Consider the following 27,282-nt stretch of genomic DNA (forward strand, 5'->3'; position numbering starts at 1 on the left):
GAGGTAGTAGATACATTGCTGTTAATTTTCCAATGCTTCCCAGGTTCAATAAAAGTTCCAAACTTTTAACAAGTTAAGGGAGGGAGGGAGACAGAAAACAGGACACTATTGGCATGTTATTTGATGCCCTTCATTGGTAAAGTGTGAGAATTGATCATTAAAGACGTTATAAAGAACATGAGAAATAGGAATAGGGGAAGGCTGCTAGGGTCCTCGAGCCTACTCCAGCATTCAATAGAATCATGGCTAATCCGACATTCCTCACGACTATTTTCCTTCCTTTTCCTCTCTGGATCAAGAATCTATCTACCTATCCCAGCCTTCACTGCTTGCTGTAGCAAGGAGGTCCAAAGGCTCCAAACCAATGAGAGAAGAAATTCCTCTTCATTTCAGTCTTAAATTGACATCCTTTTATTCTTAGACTATGCCTTCTGGTCTTGGGACTCTCCCATGAAGGGCAACTACCCTTACCCTGTCAAGCCCCTTAAGAATCCTATACATTTCAATGAGATCAGCTGTCATTCTCCTAAACTCCAGCGATTGGAGTCCCAATCTGCTTAGCCTTTGCTTAAGATTATCCCTACATACTGGGATCATTCCTAGTGAACCTTCTCTGAACATCAGGGTACTTAGAAAAACTTAAGATAATCAGGAAGAGTCAACATGGTTTCATGAAAAGGAAATCAAATCTAACCCATTTATTATAGTTCTATGAAGAACAGCATTTAGATAAAAGGAAAAATGGAAGCGTATTGTACTTGGATTTCCAGAAGGCATTTCTAGAAGGAGTCACATCAAAGGTTAATGCAGAAAGTAAAAGCTCATGAAGGGAATAAAATATTAGCATGGATAGAAGATTGACAGTTTGACAGAAAACAGAGTTTACATCAATGGGCCTTTAGCAGGTTGCAAAGAATCGAATACTGCAAAGGTCTGTGCTGGGGCCTCAACTTTTTGCAACTTACTGTAATGACTTAGTTGAAAGGAGCAAATGCATGGTAGCTCAATTGCAGGTGACACTAAGATAGGCGATAGGAAAGCATATAATGAAGAAGAAAAAGAATTTGCAGTTGGATCATACATAGATTGTGTGTGTCATTAAGTCATAGAGCACAGAGGCCCATTGGGTCTCTACTGCCAAAACAACACCAGGTCTATACTAGTTCCACTTTCCAGCACTTGACCCGCAGCCTTGAATGCTAAGGCATTTCAACTGCTCACCCAAGTATTTTCTCCTTTACAAGTTGTGAGATTACCTACCTCTACTACCCTCCCAGGCAATGTATGGAAGACATCCATCATCCTTTGGGTGGAAAATTTTTTCCCCAACTCCCCTGATTTCTATCTACACTGTCCATGCCTCTCATAACCTTATACACCACTGTCAGGTCCCCCCTCAATCTTCCCTGCTCCAAAGAAAACAACCCGAGCTTATCCAGTCTCTCCTCATAAGTAAAGCCTGGCAACATCCTGGTGAGCAGATACCATTCAAATGGAGTATAACGCAGGAAAATGTAAAGTTGTTCACTTTGGCAGGAAGAAAAATAAAAGCAGGGTACTGCTTAAATAAAGAATGACTGCTGAATTCCAAGGTGCAGAGGCAACCAGGTGCTCTAATGCATGAGTCACAGAAAGTTAATGTACAGATCTAGCATGTAATCAGGGCAGCTAATGCCATGCCATACTTTATTACAAGAGGAAATGAACTAAAATTAAGGATGTCATGCATCAGTTAGCAGGGCATTAATGAGATCACATCTCAAATACTGAGTATAGTTTTGGTCTTCTTATCTAAGGAAGTACATAAATACATTTAGAAGTGATTCAGAGGAGGTCTATTATGTGTGAGTAATGAGTAGGTCTTTTTGGAATAGGGCAGATAGCCTGTGTTCATTTCTGTTGGAGCTGAGGAAAGTGAAGGGTGACTTGATTGAAGTATATAAGATCGAAAAATGGCTTGACAAGGTAGACATAGAAAGGGCAAGAGTCACCATTTAGGGTAGAGATGAGAATTTACTTTAGGCTTTTGCAACTTTGAATGTGGAATTTGAAACACAGATCAGCCACAATCTTATTAAATGGCAGAGCAGACTCTTGGAATCAAATAGCCTTCTTCTGCTCCTGTTCATATTTTCAGATAAATGCCAGCCTTGCCAGTGATGCTTCCACCCAAAGAACAAATTAAAACAAAGACCCACAGAGATCTGTACTTTGTGGAGACTCTAGGGAATAATGTAAAAGAACTTATAGTCACTTTGTAGTACAGAACTTATGTTTTGCTGAGAAAAGACACATGTTGTCAAAGTTTTTAATCTTGTACTCATTAGGATATTTTGCAAGAATACCAATTCAAGGGGAAAACCAATATTTATTCTGCATGACAGGAGACAGCTGACAGCAAGTGACTGTGATCGGGAGAGGTTACATCAATTAATGTTGACTTTCAGCCTGGAAAATTTGCATGTGTACTGGAAGATATATAAATTAATATACAGCACCTTATTCTTTTCATTCGTGAAGAATACATACATGCACTACATCTATTTTAACTCAACAAAATAGATGACAGCCATTCACTGGTTAATTTTTCAGAGCAAAGCCCTGATCAACCAATCAATCTGCTTGGTTTAAAATGTAAACAAAGCCTGGAATTTAACTGTCAAATCAGTGATGCAATAAATTTCTACGGTGCAGAGGGGGAAATCTATGATTCGTAATCCATTTGAAAAAGGACTCTTTAACCCAAGAGATTTGAAAACCACCATCTCAAGGAACTCCAGTTAATGGAAATTGTTGACTTACCATGGGCAATGGTTCATCGCCATCCAGCATACGTCTGATATTATCAACAATTTCTCTTGTGTCATAATTGGGGATTTTGCAAGCCCATCCTGTGCCAATACCTTCTGCACCATTCACTAGCACCATAGGAATGATAGGCATGTACCATTCTGGCTCAACTCGCTGGTTATCATCATCCAGGTATTTCAAGAGGTTATCATCCATTGCAGGAAACAGCAGACGAGTCAAAGTACTAAAGAAAACAAATCATGATCACTATTTAGTTTATGGAAACTAGCTCAAGCACAACTTTGACACATTGTGTACCAATATCTGGAGGTATTACCAACTTTTTGAAATCCATGGAAATGGCTCTTGTAATCGGCAATGGTAAAAGATAAAGATAATAGTAAAATGTGAAATACTACGAAGAACAGAAAAGATTGATAAAGTTGGGAGCCAATCAAAATAGTGAAGAATGAAGTAAATATGTTTGAAATTCAGGATGTGTAGTTCCTAATAAATATTGGTACTGCTTCAAAGTTCTAAAAGCAGGTCTTTATTCAAACTGCGGTGTGAGCATATTAATTTCTATAAAACTTGTGATCTTCGAACATTAGGGACTCCAACCTAATTCCTTCAAAATCTATATCTCAAAATGCTCAAAAAGAAACACAATATTTAAAAAGAAACAGAACTTTGTATGTAGGGAGAAAGTAGGACTTTTCAAATTAGTAGCTCTCTCCCCAAAATGTTATAATTTTCCTATCATTTTGAAAACAAATTTCCTTCTCCACCAACCTGAGCATAGTGAAAATGTATCGAGGACTTGCAGCATCTTTGCCACCATTAAGCCTTGTACCAAACTGACCAATTGGCTTCAGAAGATTAATATTATTGCTGCCGACAAAGTTCTGAGCTAATCCAACAATTGTCATCATAAGGGATGCCTGAGAACATCAATTAAAGCAGCAGTTAACAAAATGTAGGGAAAAAAACTGATTTAATATTCATTCACTAAAGTACAATTAAGGAATTTTTTGCTACCACTGAATGCTCCATTTACGCTTAAATGGTATATGATACATGATGTGTCTTTCATAATAGAAACTTTATGGGAACAAACATTTCACCCTCAAAATTTATTGATAAACCAATCAAATTAGTTTCAAATGATTTTTTGAAATCTTGTTCATTTATCAACGATTCTAATGACTCAAACAAATAAATGCATAAAAATCACTGGCTCGATTTTTCCATTTTTAGGCTAGATGTTATTTACGGGGAGTTTCATGGCAGGTGTCCTGCATCAGCTCAAAGCGACTTTTCTCACATTATTTTCTGCGGTTCATCTCATTAGATGTACTACTGGCATCTGCGGTCATTCTCATGCAATTATGTGGCAGGAGAGGCGCGATTCTTGCTGTTGCTGGAACCTTCCTCTACACAAGCTGCTAACACATACTTAAGGCCCAGCAGCACACCACTTTAAACACTGCAAGCCACAAACTACCTCACACATTACCCCCTTAGGAAACAGATGTTTCAGGAAGGAATGCTGGCACCATCCTTTTCAGATAGAGGCCTGGAGATCCTGGTGGACGGGTGACAAAGAATTGGTCAGCCTCTCTCCAACGGACAACCAGAGGAGGTCAAGATACCAAATACAGACAGCCTGGACCTTGATACTGGTCTTCATCAGGGTTGTCCCGAGGGTTAAATGAAACACACAGCAAAGCAAAAGAAAAAGTCAAAGATCCTCTGCATTCCAGAAGAGTAATTGCCATCATCATCTTTCCGTTACCTTACACTCATTCTAACTGTGCCACTGCACATAAATCTTGTCAACTTTCTTAGATACCAATCTCACTATTGCATGCAGCATCTCTACTCAACAATTCTCACCCACTTCATCTGCCATAACTAACAATCTGTCCTATCTTCTGGCTTATAAGTGAGCAATCCACAAATGATGAAGGGAAGGCAATGGCCTAGTGATATTATCGCTAGACTGTTAATCCAGAGACCCAGATAATATTCTGGGGACCTGGGTTTGAATTTGAATTCAATAAAATATCTGGAATTAAGAATCTAATGATGACCATGAATCCATTGTACATTGTCGATTGTCGGAAAAAAACCCATCTGGTTCACTAATGCCCTTTAGGGAAGGATACTGCCATCCTTATCAGGTCTGGCCTACATGTGACTCCAGACCCACAGCAATGTGATTGACTCTAAACTGCCCTCTGGGCAATAAATGCTGCCTAGTCAGCGATGCCCTCATCCTACTAATGAAATAAAAAAAAAATGCCAAGTAAGCGTAAACTAAATGAGCGCTAATAAATGAAGCTAAGAACCATAAGATACATCCTGAATAGATGGCTGAGTGAGGGACAAAGCTAACGAGTGAAATTACTGAATGCAACAGGGAGTAGTAATGAACGCGGTGGGCTATATGTGCAATGGCAGAGTTACAGCCAGTGTGAAATAGTGGAGAGAAGACTGGCACTTAGCCTATGGAGTGCACAAAGTCATTCACCCCATTTCTACATTTCTCCTCACAGGATCTCTGCAGCAATCGGGTGGTTATCTCAGTCCAGGCTGACAGCATCTAGTATCATGGTTGCCTTTTGTGGTCCAATGGAAAGAAGACAGCTCTCCTCTCCACCACCCTGTTCACCAAAACATGTAAACGAGCCCAGGTGCTAACTTCCTTTTCTCAGCCATCTCTTGTACAACAACAGCAAGGCATCAGATTTTGAATGACCATTGCTTGATTGCAGCATTTGAAGTGACGCATTACTGTGGCTTAAATGTAGCATCGTACATCATCCCAGCAGCAGTGAACATTCTTGACCCCAACCTCACCATTCAAGAAGGGTGTCATGAAGCACCGATGCATAATTAATAAGGCGAGCAGCTGATGGTTACATAAGAAAATTTACCATAGCCCACTGACAGAAACCTTCTGTTAAACACCCAGACAATGACAGCCAAATTATAAGGAGATTCAACCTCATGCGTTATTAATAACCATTGGTGGCTACTTATTTATTTATTCATGGGATGCAGACCGTGCTGCCATGGTCACATTTATTGCTCACACTGGATTGCCATAATAAGCTAGTGAGCTTTCTTCTTGATACGTTGCATTACTTCTGTCAATGATAGACTCGATGATGTTAGGAGTAGGAAAACTCAAAACATGCCCTTTAATAGTGATGGAGCTTAGTGTATGTTGAAATCATGTGCAGTCAGGGCGTCTTTCTCTGACCAACAGTAGCAATTTTTTGTGATTTACTGTCATAACTTTCTGAGTGGTACTTGCATTTATGACATCCAGGTTGCTAGTTGATACACTGCTGAATGATCTATAGTGCACTGAAAGATTACTTCACATGGGTGGGACTCATTGTGAGCAGTTAAAAAAAGACAGAAGTTTCAATTCCACAAGGCAGGCCTTGGCTGTTTAAAAAAAAGTTTTTGTGGACTTCAGAGGAGGACATCAAACTTCTACTGATGTAAAGAGGGCAAAACTTTATTTAGTCAATTTTAACTTACACAAGTACTGAAAATTCACATTTATAACCCAAAAGCTTAGCTCCTTTCCAAAGTAGGAATTTGATATATGGCATAAAATTCACCAGAACATGAATTCTGCAATTATCATGAATTATTTCCTTGGTAAACATTTTTGTATTTTGCAGAGAAAAACTCATACCAATTAACCAAGTCTTACCTCACCATGATGATAGGCTGACATTTCAGCAACAGAACCAGCCAATTGAGCAACTTTGACTTCACGTTTGTCATTTCGTTTAAAACAGGTGAATAAAACTTTGCGCTGACCAGGTTTCAATCCTTAATTAAAGAATATATAGAATGAAATAAATTCAATTATTCCAAACGAGGCACTCAAGTGAAATTTGCACTTTTGACACTGGGTAAGATCACAGTATGAGGGAGACACTGGCTAGGCCAGCAGTTACTGCCCATCCCTCATTGCCTAGAGGGCAGTTAATTGTTATGGGTCTGGAGTCACATGTAGGCCAAATGGCAGAACATAAGTGAACTAGATGGGTTTCCCCCCACCTAACAATCAACAATGGCTTGATTAAACTCTAAATTCTGGATTTTTATTGAATTCAAATTCATCTACCATGGTGGGATTTGAACCAGAACATTACCTAGGTCTCTGGATCAACAGTCCCGTGATAATACCATAAGGCCATTGTCTCCTCTAATTGTATTACTCAGTAAAACACCATGTAGTACATTTAAACCTACTGGAGTACACCATCTCAGAAAATATGAACTTAACTAACTGGACACAAATTTTAGTCACAGAGAATTGATTCTTTTTGGTTCACATGCAGATGTTGGCACAACTTACAAAATACTTTTTCTGTTCATTCCAACCTGTGCAATGAACTCATTCTTGGTGAATAACTAAATAAACTATTTACCCATATATCATGATTTTATTTTGAGGAAGCTAGAAGATTAATGGTTTGAAATGCACTTTCTGATGCAGTAGGGGAAGCAAACCCAATAGTAACTTCCAAACACAAATCTGATTCTCTAGTAGCTCCAAAGTTCAGTACTGCTGGGACTGAAACCAGTATGCTGACCCCCAAGAAAGGTCCAATGGAATCTCAGATCCAGATAAATGAGGAATATTGAGCAGGGAAGGTTTGGCAACTTTACAGAGGGGCGTGGGGGGTCAGTTTTAAAGTCTGTTCTGGGAAGAAGGAAGGGTAGAGGGGGCTACTACATTTTGCAGGGCATACGTTAAAGGCAGTAACCTCCCTCTACCTCCCTCCTGAACTTTAAAAGAAAAACTTGTTGCCCTTCCTGGCCAACCATGTTATGACACAGACTGTGTAACATGAGGGTCAACTGAGTTTTTAATAGACTCAGTTAACCTTTAATTGTTTATTTAAAATATGGTGGGCATCTTGCTGATTTTAGCACCCACCCACCATCTGAATTATGGGGTAACCTCAGGGATGGGAAGATAGTGGACTAGACACCTACTCTATTTTATGTGACACCCTCCTCTTGCTGCTGAAAACACAACCAGCAGTGTGAGGTAAATCAAGCCCAGAACTAAATTGCATACCTTTCAAGGAATCACCAGAGGCAAAATGGACTCAATGTCCCCTATTTCTCCGTGCTATTTTATTTACCATTGGTCATCAACTGATTTACAACAAATCTACATATTGCAATTTATCATGAAGGCTAGGCACAACAACAAATAAGGGAAAACAGTGAATTAACCTATGGACAATCCTATTTTGCATATTAATATTTTAGTTGGAAAACAAAGGTTATGCTCTGAACTAACAAATAAAACAGTGCATTTTATTATTACAGCTCAAGACTTACCATCCACAAGAGAAGGAATTGACCTCTCATTATCAGAATTTGAGAAGAGCACCAGTTCCTTATTGATAAAGTCATTGAAAGTCAAATATTTTGTTTCTTTTCCATACAAATATTGCTGTAAATAAAATAAAAATCTGATTATGAACATTTGTTTTCCTGAAATATTCTATCAGACAACAACCTGACTATGGCAATTGGACATTTGTAATAACAACCAAGGGTCTATATATTTAATAATTTTGTCTACATACAACTTATTTTATTCAACTTTCACATAACATATTCAAGTTACTAGTTTAACATGTTATTAGATTAAATAAATTTATTGCAACGTGTAGCAAATGAATTTCAATACAGTACATCTGGTAATCCATGCAACTTTCGCTGTCTTCTGTCAACCATGAAGTTAGTCAGCCATTCTTTGCGTTCGTCAATCTTTTTCCGACTAAATGCCTGAAGAATTCAGAAAATAATCAGTTTAGAGCCACAGAGATATACAACATGGAAACAGACCCTTTGGTCCAACTCGCCTATGTCGACTAGATATCCTAAATAAATCTAGTCCCATTTGCCAGCATTTGGCCCATCCTTCTAAACCCTTCCTATTCATATACCCATCCAGATACCTTTTAAATGTTTAACTGTACCAGACTCCACCACTTCCTCTGGCAGCTCATTCCATAAATGCACTACCCTCTTCATGCAAAAGTTGCCCCTTAGGTTCCTTTTAAATCATTCCCCTCTCACCTTAAACCTATGCCCTCTAGTTTTGGACCACTCTGACCCAGGGAAAGGACCTTGTCTATTTACCCTATTCATGCCCTTCATGATTTTATAAACCTCTATAAGGTTACACACCAGCCTCTGACACATAATACATTTAAGTATTAAAAAAACTGATTTTAAGGTTCAGTTCTCACCAGGGTTATTGCAGAATCATCTTCCGGTCCATTATATTTAAAGGGGATACGGTGCCTCTGCATTTCAGCAAAATATTCCTTTGCCTCCTTAGCAGTGCTCGTACCCAAACCTAATGATTTAAATTCAGTAGTTAGATGTTAACCAAGGTAGAGTACACAACTGAAATAGATCAAGAAACTGCATGTCAGACACTTGAGGACATTTAAGAGTTTAGATATATACAGTTCATCCAATAAATCAAAGAATGTTATGAGGCACATGCAAAAGGGAAATACCTGCAAAATTTGTTTCGAGTTGGAAACCAGTCCTACAAGAATGAAGAGCAGATTCTATTCTGATCCATTTACAAGCAAAAATGAAAAAAGTGCTCTATTTTGTTTTTGTTTCTTTCAATTACCAAGAGTAAACTTGAAAATAAAGTCTCACGCAAAAGTGCAAAGAGAACAGTGCCCAAGCCATATCTTACGAGGGAAGTTAAGAGATATCATTTGATGTAAAAAAAAGTGTACAATTTGGCAAGAAAATAAACAACAGACCTAAGAATTGGAAACAAGTTAGAAGTCAGCAAAGAAGATGTAAAAGATTGATTAGAAGGAAAGTACAGAATAAGAATAGCTTGTAGGGAACATAAGAATTAACTGCAAAGGTTTCTATAGATAGGTAAAGAGAAAAAAACTTGGTGAAAACCAATGTATGTCCTTTACAATTCACAATGGGGAAATTTATAATGGGGAACAAAGAAATGGCAGACAAACTACATTGATACTTCACTTCTGTCTTCACAAAGAAGGACATAAATAACATAGCAGAAATGATGAGGAACACAGTGTTTAATGAAAGGGGGAGCTGAAGCAAATCTATTATTAGAGAAATAGTGTTGGAGAAATTGATGTGACTGAAGACTGATAAATTCCCAGGGCCTAATGATCAACATCTCAGAGTACTTGAGGAAGTATCCCCAGAAATAGTGGATGCATAGGTTGTCAATTTCCAAGATAATTTGGACTCTGGAACAATTCCTACAGATTGGAGGTTAACAAATGTAACCCCACTACTTAGAAAGAGAGATAGAGATAAAACAGAATTATAGTCCAGTGAGTCTGACATCAGTACTGGAGAAGATGCTATAATCCATCATCAAGGATATTACAGCAGACCACTTAGACCAGTGGTAGAATCAGACACAAGTCAGCATGGAATTACAAAAAGAAAAATCATGTTTGAAAAATCTGCTGGAAATCTTTGAGGATGTAAATAGTAGAGTTGATGAGGGAGAGCCAGTGGATGAGGTTTATTTGGACTTTCGGAAGGTTTTTGAAAAGTTTCACATAAGGGATTAATGTTTAAAATTGGTGTGAATGGGTTTGAGTGTTGCGTATTGAGATGGATAGAACATTAATTAGTTAGTGATTATAATGAGGTCAGCCAGGTGAACCTCAGAATGAGTTCCCTGATTGGGACTGTTAATCTGATCCAATCAGGGAGCCCTGGCTGACAGATATAAACAGGAGTGTCAGAAGTTCTGTTCACTCTGGCAGCTGACAAAACTGAAACAGCCGTGGTGATGGGAGAGACCAAATGGCCATCACAACCAGAATTGAAACATATTTGGACTCGGAGAATCCAGATCACATTAGAGGACAGCATATTATTACGGGAGCAAGAGTGATTGTCCCTAGCAAAGGCTGTCGCCAGATACTGGCTGAATTCCACTAGGGCCATCTAGGGGTTTCCAAAACGAAGATGTTAGCAAGAAGTTATGTCTTGTAGCCAGGATAGGATGCCAACATAGCTGCATTGGTGGGGCAGTGCCCAGGGTGCAAACGAGGAAAAATATTACTGCCAGCAACTCCGCCAAAATTCATGGGAATGGCCAGGTAAACCCTGGACTCGTTTACATGTCGACTATGCAGGTCTTTTCATGGGCTCAATGTTCTTAGTCATTGTGGACACCAACTCAAAATGGCTGGACTTGCATACAGTTCATTCATAAACACAGGAACAACGATAGAAAAGCTATGTGCAACTTTTGCAATACATGGATTCCCAGAAATGTTTGTCACAGATAATGGTCTGTCGTTCACCAACAGGGAATTTGAGTATTTCCTAAAGTTGAATGGTATTCGTCATGTTAGGACAGCTCCAACCCATCCATCATCCAAAGGTCAGGCAAAAAGGGCAGTCCAAATTTTGAAGAAAGGCTTAAAGAAACAACCCACAACTTCACCAGTTACCAAACTGTCCTTGTTTCTATTTGATTATAGGACCAGCCCTCATGCAACTGCAGGGATAGCTCCAACAGTGTTGCTAATAGAGAGAAGGACCTGGACCTGGGTGGGGGTGAAATGGCATCAGGAATGCCCATGCCGGACACAATACCCCGCTAAGCAAAAGAGATGGTTTACTTCAGGAGATGAAGTTTGGTGTAGGAACCACAGGAATGGCCCTGCATGGATGACAGATACGGTCAATGTGAAGTCAGGTCCAGTGACATGTAATGTTCAGGTTGGTGAAACACTCCTGAACAAGCATGTGGACCATATGAACGCCGTGAACTCGCAAACGGAGGAGGAAAACGTGCCCGGCTCCTCAACTGCCTTTCTGACTGTTCAGGAACCCATGGGTTCTTCCTCTTCGTGAAACGTTGAAGAAACCTCAAAATCTGAGATGGACACAGCGGATGTTGCCACCTTGACGCCTTTGCCACTTGAAGAGGAGAATGAATTTCTTCTGAGATTCTCTGGGTGCAAGAGGCGGGCTAGTGTGTGTTACACACCACCCATATCAGAGGCAGAGTTTGAGGAACCTGATCCGGTGCTATCTGATCAAAGGGAAACCAGAAAAAATAAGAACCGGCCTATGTCCTTGGACTTAGAGAGGTAGGAATGCAGTGATTGTAACAAGATCAGCTGGTTGGAGCTCATAGAATATCTGTGTTTTCATGAAGAAGGTAGATATAGCTTATGGCTACGGGCATGTTGGGCGGGCCGGTTGGGGGGGCGGGGGCGCGGGGAAGACAATAGGCTCTTCAGCTCAATGCTCATAGTGAATCCCAGAGCAGGTTATTTCTGTTCCTATCTACGCAAAGTAAATAATTAGGTTCTTAGTGTTGAGAGAGTCACCACACAGAGTTTCCAAACAAACCTTTGTAGTATTTTATTTTCCAAGTCTTGTTGTTCTCTGTATTACTTTTCCACTCTTCAAATTCAGGAATACTGTAAAATGCAATTTCCTGCTTGTTTTTTGACACCTGGAAAAAAAAATCGAACTTATATTGTTGCCTTAGTTTATGGCACATTGGGATAATTTTGACAAAATTAAACAATTATTAATCTTTTACATGATAGGCCCTCCTGCAATTATTTTCATTAAATACTATTCAGAATGAAAACAAACCTTTACAATTGGAGTAATAAATTCCTCAACGAAATTATGCCTGAGCAATGAAGGCCAGTTGTGATGAATGAAATTGATTACTAAGCCCTTGATATGTGACCCATCTTGATCCTGCAAAACAGTAATTCAAACGAATTAGGATTCAGATTATAGATAACGGAACATTTTTCACAAGCCTGCATAATGGAATGCTTCAGGTCAAAAGAAAAGAACTTAATAAACAAGACTTCAAATATTTCCTCCTCCTTGCTATATCATGTGATATGCAAGGACAAGAAAGTTAAAATATATCAGATGTCAACAAAAAAGTCACACTTGCAAAGTTAACAAACAATCTGATGTTACCTTAGAATTCTTCCTGATCTTTCACTTTTCTTACTTTTGACCATAAATGGAAAAAAAAAATGCTCAATATGTCCCAATTTGGACATTCACAACAGTAAATCAGTGATACTAAAACTTGCACAGTGAAGAATAGCACAGAGATTGTAAAGTGAACTTGCTGTCAAATTTTTAAAACATTAGCATATTTAGAATACAATGAATTTGGTGTACAAATTCTGCAATGAGAGGAAAGTCCCACTGAAATTATTGCATTATCTGCAGAAGTAATAGATCGTATTTTATTTGTTCTCACAATTGCTGCCACACTGTGGCCAAATTTTAATACTGCAATACATTTTCCTACATTTAATTCATACATGATTAAATCATCAGATTATCTTTAGCATGATCAGTCCTACAGCAATTTGGACTTTAAAATAAAAACAACACTGCAAATGCTGGAAATTGGAAATAGAAGCATTGCTTGAAGTGCTCAGCAAGTCTAGAAGTATCTGCAGAGAGCAAAACAGAATTAACGTTCCAAGTCGAACATGACTTTTTTCAGAACTGAAGAGCCATATTAACCTCAATATGCTGACTGTTTCTCTCCACAGATGCTGGCAGACCAGATGCGGAGTATTTCTAGCACTTCCTTATTAGAAATTTATACCTTGTTCCCCTAGTGGTATTGACTTGCAATACAGTGCATTTGAACAGGTTGCACTTTTGCGGAGTAGGGGTGAAGGAGAGTGATGGCATAGAGAGGACAGGGTGATTTGCAGTGTTGTGGCAAATTATTGAATCATCAAATGTGTATTCATAGTGTGAATATTTTACACTATTAGAAGAGGCGACCAATCCTTTTCAATGCTACCAGTCAATTAGACCTACCTGATCTGTCATAATCATCAATTTTCCATAACGAAGTGTCTTAAGAGACTCCTGATCATCATAATTCTTCTTGTATTGCAGACCAATGATTTTTATCATGTTGTTGATCTCAGCATTTTCCATAATCTGTGAGGTAAAAATAACATTAAAATGTAATCCAAATATTTCTGACTGCATACCAAAGTAGCCATCTAATTTATTATCTATTGGGATGGACAACAAATACAGTGAACAACAGCAAGGTTCATTTACTGAAATATCTTCAAAGAATGGGCAGTACTCTCTTGCTGACCTGACCCTTTGTGCTAAATCAAGAGCAGAACTGTACGTGACTGGACAGGGAACATATTCTCACTGCTGGAGGTATAAAAGTGAGAAAAAACATAGCAGATTGGAACACGGCACTGTATATCCTCTACTGAAAAAACTACAATATTAGTGTACAAGAGGATATTTCTTGAAAGGTAATGTCCAAAGCAGTCACACTACATTAGTGAATCAACTAATAACGTATTGGTTGGGGGCATTTTAAAAATGTGAACGCACCATGTAAATATTGGTTAATTATTCTATGTAACACAGAAATTGCAAGGTTATAAAAATAACTTCTCTCTGGGTGACTGAATTAGTTATCTGCTGAGAGAATAACTCTCTACATCTCAATTTGTAAATTCAGAATGATTAAAGTTTCTAACAATCTATTTTAAATTTTGCTTATTGCAAATTTTAACATGGCTCTTTCCACACTTTATGCAAGTTGTCTTCTGAAAATCTTATCACTTTCAGACTTGACTACTCCAAGGATTTTGTGCTGACTTTCTACCTTTCTTGAGCATCTAAAACTCTGGTTTTCAATATCCCATTTCCCACTACCCTTGTGCACTGTAACCGACATTGCATCCCGGCCCACAATGTCTCAAAAGATAAAAGTCTTGATCAAATCCTTTCATTATCTCATCCCTTTCTTGACAAGGTTAGTTCTTCTGGTGCTGCAGAAACCTGTTGTTGATTTCTGCAAATCTAACCTCTTGAAGCCACTACTAAAAAACTTACCATTTGGATTATGCCTTGTGAAGTGCTTTGGGACATTTTCAATATTCGAGATGCTGAATAAATTCAAATATCATTCCAACACAAATAGACAATTTACATCTTACATCAACCTACCTGTTTGTGAGAGGCTTCTCGTACATTGAGAAGTTTCCCTCTAAGTGGAAACACGCCATATCTGTCTCTTCCAACAACTCCTAGACCCGATACAGCCAAAGTTTTGGCTGAATCACCCTCTGTTAGGATGAGGGTACAACTATGAGAATGCTTTGTTCCTGAAAGACAAAGGTGAATAACAATTTGTATTTCACAATGGATTTACATGTTTTTAAAATTTTCTTCATTGGATGTGACCATCATGACAAGGCCATTTTTTAAACTCTTTCAGTCCATGTTGTGCACATATACCCAGTTATGCTGAGGAGTGAATTACAGGATTTTAACCCAGTAACAGTGAAGGAAACCATGAAGCAAGATAGGGACACAGACAGCAGCTTTCATGTGGTGTCATTCTCATGTGTGCCTGTTTTTTCCAAATAAAAGCATTTCTGAGTTTGGGCAATGCTGTTGAAGAGATCTTGATGAGTTCCTTTTAGAATTTAAATGCCACCGCGCACCAGCGGTGGACAGAGTGAACGCTTCACCTGGTGTCTGGCGTGGCAAGGTAAAAACTTTCTCTAGTGTCATTGGAAATGAACTCAAACAGTCATAGTGTATCATGCTCCTGAACTGTGACTTATAGGTGTTGGAAATGCCACAGAATTTTCATTTTGATAGTGGGGATTCAGCAGAGGTAATGTCATTGAACATCATGGGGAAATGGTTAGATTCTCTGTGGTTGGAGATTATCATGGTCTGGCAATTCTGCACCGCCACAGTTATTTGCCACTACCAGCTCAAGTCTGAATGCTGTTCAGATCTTCAAGCAGCCATTCCTGCTTGCATCAAGTCATGAGGAGCTGTTAATGATATTCAAAATCTATGTTCCCCCAAATTTTTTTCTGCATGGATCTTTGGAGGTTTGAGCAAGTGGGATCTTCTAAAACTAGGAAGTCAATGTTGAGAATGGAGTTGGCATGCCAATGGGTGTACACGGGCCCTCAGAATGGCTGCATATCCTGGCAGGGTAGACAGAACGTTGTTCAACGCTATGGAATCGTTAGCAAACATTCCCACTTCTCACTTTATGATGGAAAGAAGATCATTGCTAAAGCAGCTGAAAGACCTTTTGCAATTTCCTAGGAGTAAGTTATTGGCTTCAAAAACTACAATCATTCTCCTTTGTTAGGTATGACTCCAAACAATTGAAAAGATTTTGAACTGATTCCAATGGACTTCAATATTGCTAGGGCTCAAAATGTCATAATTGGTTCAGTGCTGATGACAAGTGATTCTCAGCTCATCTGAAATTCTTTGAAAAACAAAGAAATTTGTCTTTGTTTGAACCAAGGCTATAATGAAGTCTGGAGCTGATTGGCCCTGTCTAAACCTCAACTGAACACGGGTAGCAGGTTGTTGCCAAACAAATATTTACAGCATGTTTGAGACAAATTGACAACAGACTGATGAGTGGTAATTTGCCAGATTGGATTTGGTCTAGGTAATTTTTCACATTGTTGGGTAGATTCCAGTGTCATAAGCCGCAATGGAACAGCCTGGCTACAGGCCTGGCTAGTTTTGGAGAATAAGTCTTTGGTATCAAATCTAGGGTATTGTGGAGGCCTACGCATATGCTGTTTTCAGTGCATCCAGCTGTTAGTTGATATCACATGAAGCAAATTGAATTGGCTGAAGACTGTGTCGATAACTTTAGGAACAGCAGAGCATGGATGAATCATTTGGCACCTCTGTACAAAGATGATTGTAAATTATTTTGCAGTGAGGTACTCAGCTCCCCCAGCATTGAGGATAGAGAAATTGGTACAATCTTTTCCTCCAGTTAGTTATTTTGTTGACCACTACCTTTCATGACTGGACACAACAAGGCTGTACAGCGCTGATCTGTTAGTAATGGGGGTCCTTAATACTGTTCACAGTATGTTGTTTCTGCTGTTTAACAATTGCATTTTAGCGGAAGCAATGCTATAATGGCTGGATTTTCATCTTTAAAGCAGTTACTGGGCGTCAGGCAAGTGCGAGCAGCAGTTGGGCCAGCTGACCAGAGAGAAAGTTTAGAGTAGTTAACAGTCTGCCAAGCTGTTTAAAAGGCCCACAGCAACACATCTCAATTATAATGAAAACAAATGAGGCCCCCTTCCTCTCACACTCCCAATACCCATCCATGCCAGTCTATGCTCATCCATGACCGCCTACTCTGCGTCCATTAAACCACTACACATTCTAATTAGAACCAAAGAAACCTAGATTGAAAATAGGGTGTTTAAAAGGTGTGAAAAAGAATTTTGTTTTTTTAAGAAAGACTCTTTGCACCACGATCCAAAAGTATCAATCATCCACAATCTTGAAAGGAACAATAGCTGAAATTACAAGCAGTTGAAACTACATTACTTCATGTAAGCATTGTGCAATTGACAAAAACAAACAACCAGAGAGCCAAAGCAGTCAATTATGCAATGTTTTCTGACTCAACAGTCCAATGGATGACTGAGCTCTCATCTAAGTGAATTCAGTAATACATGATGAGGTCCATACAAACAACAGGACATGACCGCTTAATTATATACACATGAACTGAAGTAAAGGACTATGGTTGCGCATCACAAACTATTTTCCAGCATGTCACGATTTTGACTTGAGAGCATCTTCTTGAAGAAGATTAAGGATGGGCAAAGACTGGCTCTGCCTGTGATGTCTATAAAGTTCTTGAGAAGTACTGTGATCCCAGATGTCAACAAAAAAAACCAATAAAGCAGCATAGTAACATTTGATGTGTTATTATTAATGCATTATAAGTGAACATATCACATAATGTAAATATGAAATCAGTATTTTAAAGTATTTAATCTGTTTCTCAGCCTTCCCTGCCATCTTCTCCTACTCCTCACCAATTGACTTCTCATCCAAGTTCAGTGGTATTGATTTCTACAGTGGAGGCAGACTGAGTGAAGTAAAGTACTATGTCTGTAGGAGCAGCAGGTATGGGGTGGGGATGGGGGAGAAAAAGCTTGGGGGATAGGGAGTGGGGGAAGTGTATGTGTGGGTAGCTTCCAATCACAGAATGCCAGTCAAATTGGCAGCAGGCTCAGGAGTGGAGCCGATGGTCACGACCTCCTGAGCAGGGAGAAGTGCACAAGAAAATTTGTAAAGTAGAATTCGCAAACTGTAATTTCACCCAGCGGCATAAATTTCTCATTCCTGTTGATACTTATATTCATCTGATTCAGCATTGCCTTACATGGAAAAATTAGCTTGAGAACAATGCAATTAATGATTGAGACTAAGTTAACTGACAGAATACTCTGATCTGACCAATATTTACATTCTGTAACAACTGTCATCAAAAAGACCATTCCCACATTATAATTTTACAATCACTACTCCAGATATTTGACATGAAAACAAATCAGATCAAGTCAGCACATTCAATACATAGTGCTCCAAATTATTCAGAACAAAACTAAGGTCACAAATCACACAGGCAAGAGTTGTCCTGTTGACACCTGAAACACCAATCGAAAATTTATTCCTTAATCACTTCAAGTATTAAGTACCACATGGGCAATTAGCTGAATCTAACACTGAAAATAATAAAAAGCATCTGTGACTAATTTGTTGTCGTAGTGAACACCCATGTTTTGAACAGTGATTCACAGGACTCAGTACTGAATGTTTTAGTTGATGCTAATTTGAGGTGGCTTATAGAATGCTCAAAGTACAAATAACTAATTCTTTCAGACAGATAAATGAATTGACTAAATATAATGAATGCAAGAATAGAATTCCTAACTGTATTTATATTACAGGTCATGGTAAACAGTCAAGCACTTAATCATTGTTCTAGAACTTAAAATTCACAAAGACAACAATTTACATGTTTTAAGTTAGGGCATCTTCCAGTTCCAGCTCACAAATCTTATTTTCTTTGCATTAAAACACTTAGTACCTCAACACTGAGCCTTTACTTTGACAAAGGATTTTTACTTTATTAATATGTAATTGTTCCTACCAAGGCTGGAGCAAAACTTGACCTTCTCTTGAGAATTAAGGAAGGGCAAGTGACTGAAGCATCCAAATGGGAACACTTTGAGACTAGTGTTGATAATTCTATTAATTTTAAAATAGTTCTAGAAAAGGATAAGCCTTCCATAAAAGTTAAACTTCTTAATTGGAGTAAGGCCAATTTTAATGGCATGCAATAAGAATTTTCAAAAAGTTGATTGGAGTAGACCACTCGTAGGTAAAGGGACAACAGACAAGTGGGAGGCATTCAAAAATATGATAACGAAAATTCAGAGACATTATGTTCCAGTCAGAGTGAAAGGTAAAGCTGGTAAGATTAGGGATCAATGGATTAATAAAGTTATTGAGGTTCTGGACAAGAATAAGAAAGAATCACACATTAGATATAGACAACTGGGATCAAATGAATCTCTTGAATAGTACAAAGAGTATAGGGGCATTCTTAACAGGGAAATGAGGAAGACAAACAGAGGATGAGATAGCCTTGGCAGATAAGGATAATCCAAAGAAATTATATGTTCTTAAGAGCAAGGTCTCTTAAAGATCAACGGGGTTGTCTTTGTGTTGAACCTCAGGAGATGGGAGAGATATTAAACGGATATTTCGCGTCAATTTTTACTGTGGAGAAAGAAATGGAGGTGAGAGAACTCAGGGAAATAAACATTGATGCTTTGAAAACAGTCACATTACAGAAGTGTAAGTTCTGGAGGTCTTAGAAACATAAAGGTGGATACATCTCCGGACCAAATCAAGTCTATCCTCGAATGATGTGGGAAGTTAGGGAGGAAATTGTGGGGCCCCTAACTGAAATATTTATGTCATTTATAACCAACGGTGAGATGTCAGAGGACTGGAGGGTGGCTAATTTTGTGCCTTCATTTAAGAAAGGCTATAAGAAGCAGCCTGGAAACTATAGGCCTGCAAGACTGACATCAGTGGTGGGTAATTTGTTGGAGGTGATTCTGAAAGAAAGGCTTCACATGCATTTGGAGGGGTAAGGAATTATGAGGGATTGTCAGCATGGTTTTGTGCAAAGGAAATAGTGTCTCATGAACTGATTGTGTTTTTTTGAGAAAGTAACCAAGAAAATTGATGAGGGCAGAGGGGTGGACATTGTTTACTTGGACGTTAGTAAAGCCTTTGAAAAGGCTCCGCATGGTAGACTAATTAATAAAGTTAGATTATATGGCATTCAGGGTGAGCTTGCCAATTGGAAACAAAATCAGCTTTACGGTAGAAGACAAAGGGTGAAGGTATAAAATTGTTTTTCAGACTGGAGGCCTGTGACCAGCGGTGTTCCAAAGGGATCCGTACTGGGTTCACTTTTGTTTGTCATTTATATAAATGATTTGGATGAGATTAGGGAAGGCATGGTTAATAAGTTTGCAGATGACACCTAAATTGATGGTATAGTGGACAGTGAAGTAGGTTGTCTAAGATTACAAAGAGATCTTGATCACTTGGGTCAATAGGCTGAGGAGTGGCAAATGGAGTTTAATTTGGATAAATGTGAGGTATTGCATTTTGATAAAACAAACAAAGGCAGGACTGATATAACTAATGGTTGGGCCCTGGGTAGCATAGTAGAACAGAGAGACATAAGGGTTCAGGCACATAATTCTTTGAAATGTGCGTCACAGGTAGACACAGTGGTTAAGAAGGCATTTAGAATGCTTGCCATCATTGCTAGAGTGCGGTTAGTTTCTTGAATGAACTGTCAGAGGAAATAGTTGATGCAGGTACAGTTACAACGTTTAAAAGACATTTGGATAAGTACACGAACAGGAAAGATTTGGAGGAATATAGGGCGAATGCAAGCAAGTAGGACCAGTTTAGTTCGGGAACATGGTCGTCACGGACTAGTTGGACCAAAGGATCTATTTCCATGCTGTGTGCCTCCATGACTCTAAAATATAATGAATTTGATTTGATTTATTATTGCCACGTGTACTGAAATACAATGAAAAGTATTGTTTTGCGTGCTAACAGACAACGTTTTACTGTATAGGATCATGGAATCCCTACAGTGTGGAAGCAGGCCATTCGGCCCACCAAGTCCACACCAACCCTCGGAACAGCATCCCTCACTGACCCACCGCCCCTCCTCCCGCAACCCTATAATTCCCATGGCTAATCCATCTAGCCTGCACATCCCTGGACACTATGGACAAGTTAGCATGGCCAATCCACCTAACCTGCACACCTTTGGACTGTAGGAGGAAACCGGAGCACCCGGAGGAAACCCACGTAGACACGGGGAGAATGTGCAACTCCACTTTGGGAAGATGATGGCCTAGTGGTATTATCGTTGGACTGTTAATCTAGAGACCCAGAAAACGTTCTGGGGACCCAGGTTTGAATCCCACCGTGGCAGATGGTGGAATTTGAATTCCATAAATATCTGGAATTAGGAATCTAATCAAGACTGTGAATCCATTATCGACTGTCGGAAAAACCCATCTGGCTCACTAATGTCCTTAGGGAAGGAAACTGCCATCCTTACCTTGTCTGGCTTACATGTGGCTCCAGACCCACAGCAATGTGGCTGACTCTTAACTGCCCTCTGGGCAATAAGGGATGGGCAATAAATGCTGCCTAGCCAGTGACGCCCTCATCCCATGAATGAATAAAAACATAGTCAGCTGAGGGTGGAATCAAACCCAAGTCCCTGGCATTGTGAGGCAGCAGTGCTAATCACTGTGTTGCCTAAACAGGCTAAACGCACACAGGTAGGGCCAGTTTAGTTTGGGAACATGTTCGGAATGGACTAGTTAGACTGAAGGGTCTGTTTCCATGCTGTATGACTCTATGACTACGTGACAATCATAAATCAAATCAAATCTCCTCAAAACATTAAGTGCAACAAATGCCAGAAATCTCATCATACCAGCATCATTAGCATCATCCAGTTTAGGAATTCCTTTGATCTTGGTTTGTTTTAATCCTGAGCATTTCTTGTTGAGCATATTCTGAGCTTTAAACTTCACCCAGTTCATGATACTTTCAACGACACCACAATTCATTGCCTACAAATGAAACAGAGGAACATTTAGTGGAACAATTTCACAACTGTTTATATAGCTCTGGTCCAAGAAATCAAGCATTACTAATCAAATAGATAAAAAATATTTTAAAAACGTCAATTAAAAAATAAAGTAGTATCAGCAGGTTTCATGAACTAGGTATCTAAGTTCTATCTACAGAGAAAGGCAACTTTAAGGCTGAATCCCAATCCTTTCTCTTGGAAAGTCTTTAGTCTCTGTTCATCAATTCAATAATAACACCACAGCAAAGAAGATACAGTAAACTACAGTTTTGTGTTTTTGATCCTACTAGTCAATGTCAGCAAGTTGAAACTCTTGTCATACACTCCACAATCAAATATTTTGCCCTCTGAACTGTAAAAATGTGCTGATGACTGAAATCAAACTGTGAAAACTATGTAGTACCAAGACAGATGTTGACATAGTACTAACTAGGAAGCAAAAGTACGGACAAAATAACCAAATTATGAGCATAGCAAAAGAACGTAAAGCAATAATAGATGATTTTGCCAGCAGATTGATAACAGACAGACATAGCAAAATTGTAAACATAATTTAGGGAAAACAGCGACATAAGTAAGACAAATAATAAAATTTGTAATGTACTGCAAGAATAGAGATGGACACAGTAGGTGCACAGTCTTAAAGGCAAGTATAGATTTAAAAGTCATAAAACGTAAATGAAAGATATCGGAGATCATAGAACAGAATGCATACAGTGTGGAAGCAGGCCATTCAGCCCATCGAGGCCACACTAGCCTTCTGAAGAGCATCCCACCCAGATCCACACCCCTACCCCTTCCCTGCATTGCCCATGGATAACCCACCTAGCCTGCACATCGCTGGACACTATGGGCAATTTAGCACGGCCAATCCACCTAATCTGCACATCTTTGGGCTGTGGGAAGAAACCGGAGCACTCACAGGAAATCCACGCAGACACGGGGAGAATATGCAAACTCCACATAGACAGTCGCCTGAGGGTAGAATCAAACCCAGGTCTGTGGTGCTGTGAGGCAGCAGTGTTAATTACTGAGCCACCGTGCCGTCCTGTCAGAGCACCCGTTCAATTTTGCACATTGCAACAGATAAAACATTGTTGATTCGCTAGATGAAACCAGAATGAGAACTAAGAGCTCCAAAGTTAGAAAATCTTTTTCAGTGTAATCAGAACTTTAACACGATGATCAGTGATGTTATTGTTCTCAAGTTAACTGGATAATACTTTGAAAGTAAAGCTATATAAAGAAAACAAGAAAAGAACAGGATTAAAATTAGATAAATTAGTAAAGATGAACACTGGCAAGATGCAAAGGATCACATGGCTACTATGTTGTAATTTCATTACTACAAAATTGCTGTGCATTACTCAGGTAGACGTTTCACTTGAATCACCAGTGTTCAAAACAGAAAAAAGTCAAAGCCAAACATACCGCTTTGATAAATTTTTCTGACAACACACATTGGGATCCAAAGTTCTTTGCTTGAAGGGTCATATTCTCTTTGGTCTGGGAGTCAAAAGTTGGGTTCTCAATCAAGCTGTTCACAAAGACCCAAAGATGGTTCTTGACCTGTCACAGATCCGAACTTATGTTAGACATATACACACAGACAACACAGAATAATCAAATGTTTGCAGTCATAAGCAGCAAAGCGCAACACTACGCAGAAATTTTAACAACGAAGAGATGAAGGAGACTTTTTTCTGCATCAACAAATCCACCTTAAGATGACAAATTCATATGAATTCAAATTTAAATTCAGGCGTTCAGACAACAAATATTAGCAAAGGTCAAACTGACAACAGAACTCAAGTTTACTACAATTTCTTTTGATGTCTACCTATTTACAAAATTGGAGGACCGGATGATATTTTAGTTTCACAATTAAATCTGAGGACCATAAGTGAACCGGAAATTATCAGATTTTTGGTGTTCTATCTTTAGTTAGTACTCCAGTCATACAGAAAATCCCTCAGGTCATTATTTGAAGTAGCCCACAGGAAAATGTAAAACAAAATTGGGTGCTACGATCCCCCTCAATTAAAATCCATCTTCTACTGCATAATAGCCAGTTAATTACATTCAAAAGATAAATTTCATTTTGAGAGATCATACGGTCAAAGTGCATTTTCTACAAATCTTACCTGAAATGGCTTCACTGCAACACCTCCTTTATTTTTCTTCTTGACAACCTCAATTAGTTTGTTCACTAATTGGTCAGTGACGTAATCAACATGTCTTCCACCCTGGAAAAAGAAATTGTCACACGAGCATTAAAATCCTTCAAGTAAAACAGAGGAGAACCAGCTTCCAACTCTGATGGGTTTATTCTTGGTAACAGTGTCTTCAGCCAAAGAGCTGACAAGCTTTGAAATTATTTGGTCAATCCACATTACATTAACAAACACTTTGCCAACCACTTCATACCACAAATTTTCAACCAAGCTTTTAGTAACCATACTTAGCAACTCCTTTGGTTCAATGATGACTAATGTCTATAGCATCTTTGAGAAACACCTCGTCAATTTTTCTACATAATAGGTGCTATGTAAATGCAAGGTGTTGTTATTAACAAGTATTTTGCTGCCCAGTTCAATACACAAGCTCACTCTCATTGTGGATTACAGATTGATCTGTCGTTTCCTTTACTGTGTCAAAATTGCCATGGGGAGACGATGCCCTAGTGGTATTATTGCTGGACTATAGAGACACAGGTAATGTCCTGGGGACCGGGGTTCAAATCACACCACGGCAGATGGTGGAATTTGAATTTAATAAAAATCTGGAATTAAACATCTAATGATAACCATGAATCCATTGTTGATTGTTGGTGAAATTCCTTTAGGGAAGAAAACTGCCATCCTTGTCTGGTCTGGCCAGTGACTCCCACACCCCACGAATGAATAAAAGAAGGGTAGATGATCATCTTCAATCCAGCTAAGATTTTAGATTGCCAATTTTGTTTTAAAAGCTTCAAAATACAAGAATTTGTGCTGTCTACTTGGATTTTTTAAGAACTGAACTGATACTGAGCAATGCTTACTCCATTTATCACCAAATATGCAAGCCAGGTGGTGACTTAAATTTACTAAATGGCCAAAAGGATAATATGCTAATTCTATGTTCCTTGCAACTCCCAACCTGAACTTTTTGTTCTCTGAAAAACTGCCCTACGAATATGGCTTGCATGACTGCTAAAACACTGGCATGGTTAAGATCGCTTAATGCAAGCAAAATCAGATTGTGGATCTTTACAGCCTGTGTAATTCAGCTACCCTCAATAATCGGTCAATCCATCAAGATAGCTGTTTCTTTTCAAGTCATCCTCTCCAAGACAATATATGTGTCCAAACGCCTGTATAACTATTAAAAAGAAAAAGCTTACCTTTGTGGTAGCAATGCTGTTTGCAAAGCTTATCTGTTGGAAGCCTTTCTCACTCATAGTCATACAGACTTCCCACCGTTCATTTACAACTTCATGGATTATTTTAAGTGAGCTACCCGTTTCATCCACTTTATCTTTTACATAAAGATCCACATAGCTACGGAATCCAGAAACCTATAAGCAAAAAGACAAATGTACCAGTTTTGAACAACGGCGAAGACTTTGCAGCATTACGATGGTGAAACTGTCAATGCTCCCTAACACTACTCCTCTGAAACTGACATCTTAAGTCCACACGTGCAGTTAAATGCAGCACTGTGGAAGTTGCTACCCATGATTATACATTTCTTTGGATGGTACAGTGGTGAAGCGTCCCTAGCCTGCAAGCAATTAGAAATCACTGAGCTTATTAGAACTTTTCTTTTTATGGTATTAGTCAATTGCAACAACCCTTCAAAACGTCAGTTTGCACGTCAAATAACAGTGTTCAATACTGCATTGCTGAAATACCTTGGTAATTCAATATTTGTGGAATGTTAAATTTCTCCATAACAATCAGTAACTCCACATACTTTAAAATATATTTTAAGACTTTATGATATTCTGTTACTGCTACAATCTCATTTATATTTCCAATCATTTACTTCATTCTAAATGTAAATTCAAACATTTAAGGATAATCAGTGCACTTTCTTTCTGGTTTGCAGCCTTTCAGAATACTTCATTGTAATTGGCTATTTACTCTGTTTAATAACTTGATTGCCAGACTCCTCATGACTGCCTTGGCTAGACACCAGTTTCAAACTAACACCAGAAAGGGAAAACTCACACCAGAGATTACAAGATTTTTATGGGTAGATTCCTTTAAGGTTAGTAGCAGACACACTTGCCTCATTGTGAAAACCAAGTAATGATCTAATTTACTGCTCAGTTCTGTTCAAGTGTATTTAAATTGAAACTCTCAGGAATTATTGCAGAAAACCTTCCTTACCCTTGATTGAACCCAAGGACAGAAGAATGAAATTGTACTATTACATGTAACAGAAATCTATTCAGTGGGTCAACTTGGTGGTGGTAGTGGTGGGGTAGGAGGTGAAATCCAGAGGTCAAGAAGCACATCATCTATCTGCTTTGTCTAAGAATTACTAATACACACTCTGTATGAAGCGTATAAAAACTTTTCGGAGATCAATAACCTGAATACACAAATGAATATTTCTTTTGAAGCTTCAAAACAAGCAGCAGCAACATTGATGTACTTTAATTTTTCTGTTAAATATATAAACTAAATGTTTTGACTAAATCATTATATAACATTCAACATTAAAATGAAACCCACAAAAAGCTATTCAAGTTTTAAAACGAAATTGAAATAAAAAACTAACTCGCTAATCTTAAAAATGCTGCAGCATTCAGCTATTTACACCAGTCTATATCACCGCGAGCATCCAGCCCCCTCCCAACCACTGCACACAAAACGTAAATCACCCCCAACAGTATTATTTAAAACGTACAGGTAATTTCTTGCCATTTAGGAATACTTTGACTCCTTTACAAGTCCCAGCAATATCATACGCTCTTCGTGACATGATCGCCACAATGTCTTTATCAAGTGTCTGCATTTTGAACTTAGGAAGATCAGGTTGAAAAGTGATACAAGTGTAGTCATCACCGTCAAAGGACTTGATTTTAGCTTCTTTAGCATCTCCCATATTGTTCATCCAAGTCTGCAGATCAAAAGCACAGAAAAATAAAAAAAAAAACCACCTTGAATAAATTTAATGTTCTCAGAATTTTACAAGATTTTAGATAAAAGTCTGAAATGGTTTTAAGTAAGAACTTAACTAAAAGCAAAAGTAATAATAACACGTAGTGCAGTAGGGTCTGACAGGGATTCCCAAGAACAAATACAACTAGGGAACAGATGATTATATGCAGCTTTATAAGACTTTGG

At 38.6% G+C, this 27,282-nt stretch overlaps 1 protein-coding gene across 1 annotated transcript in view; it reads right to left on the reverse strand.

The window, feature by feature from the left end:
- top2a (DNA topoisomerase II alpha) overlaps positions 1-27,282 on the reverse strand; it is a 63,705-nt gene that overhangs the window by 26,999 nt on the left and 9,424 nt on the right. Inside the window, exons 7-21 of the mRNA XM_020522812.2 lie at positions 26,843-27,055; positions 25,329-25,502; positions 24,088-24,189; positions 23,375-23,512; positions 21,785-21,923; positions 14,875-15,032; positions 13,708-13,833; positions 12,493-12,603; positions 12,241-12,346; positions 9,096-9,205; positions 8,536-8,628; positions 8,176-8,290; positions 6,524-6,645; positions 3,583-3,731; positions 2,803-3,034 (exon numbers count right to left, since the gene is read on the reverse strand). Coding sequence (XP_020378401.2) covers positions 2,803-3,034; positions 3,583-3,731; positions 6,524-6,645; positions 8,176-8,290; positions 8,536-8,628; positions 9,096-9,205; positions 12,241-12,346; positions 12,493-12,603; positions 13,708-13,833; positions 14,875-15,032; positions 21,785-21,923; positions 23,375-23,512; positions 24,088-24,189; positions 25,329-25,502; positions 26,843-27,055 — 2,088 coding nt within the window. The remainder of the gene's footprint in view (positions 1-2,802; positions 3,035-3,582; positions 3,732-6,523; positions 6,646-8,175; positions 8,291-8,535; positions 8,629-9,095; positions 9,206-12,240; positions 12,347-12,492; positions 12,604-13,707; positions 13,834-14,874; positions 15,033-21,784; positions 21,924-23,374; positions 23,513-24,087; positions 24,190-25,328; positions 25,503-26,842; positions 27,056-27,282) is intronic.

The sequence above is a fragment of the Rhincodon typus genome, chromosome 30 (genome assembly GCF_021869965.1).
Source record: "Rhincodon typus isolate 14 chromosome 30, sRhiTyp1.1, whole genome shotgun sequence".
NCBI classification, from domain to species: Eukaryota; Metazoa; Chordata; class Chondrichthyes; order Orectolobiformes; family Rhincodontidae; genus Rhincodon; species Rhincodon typus.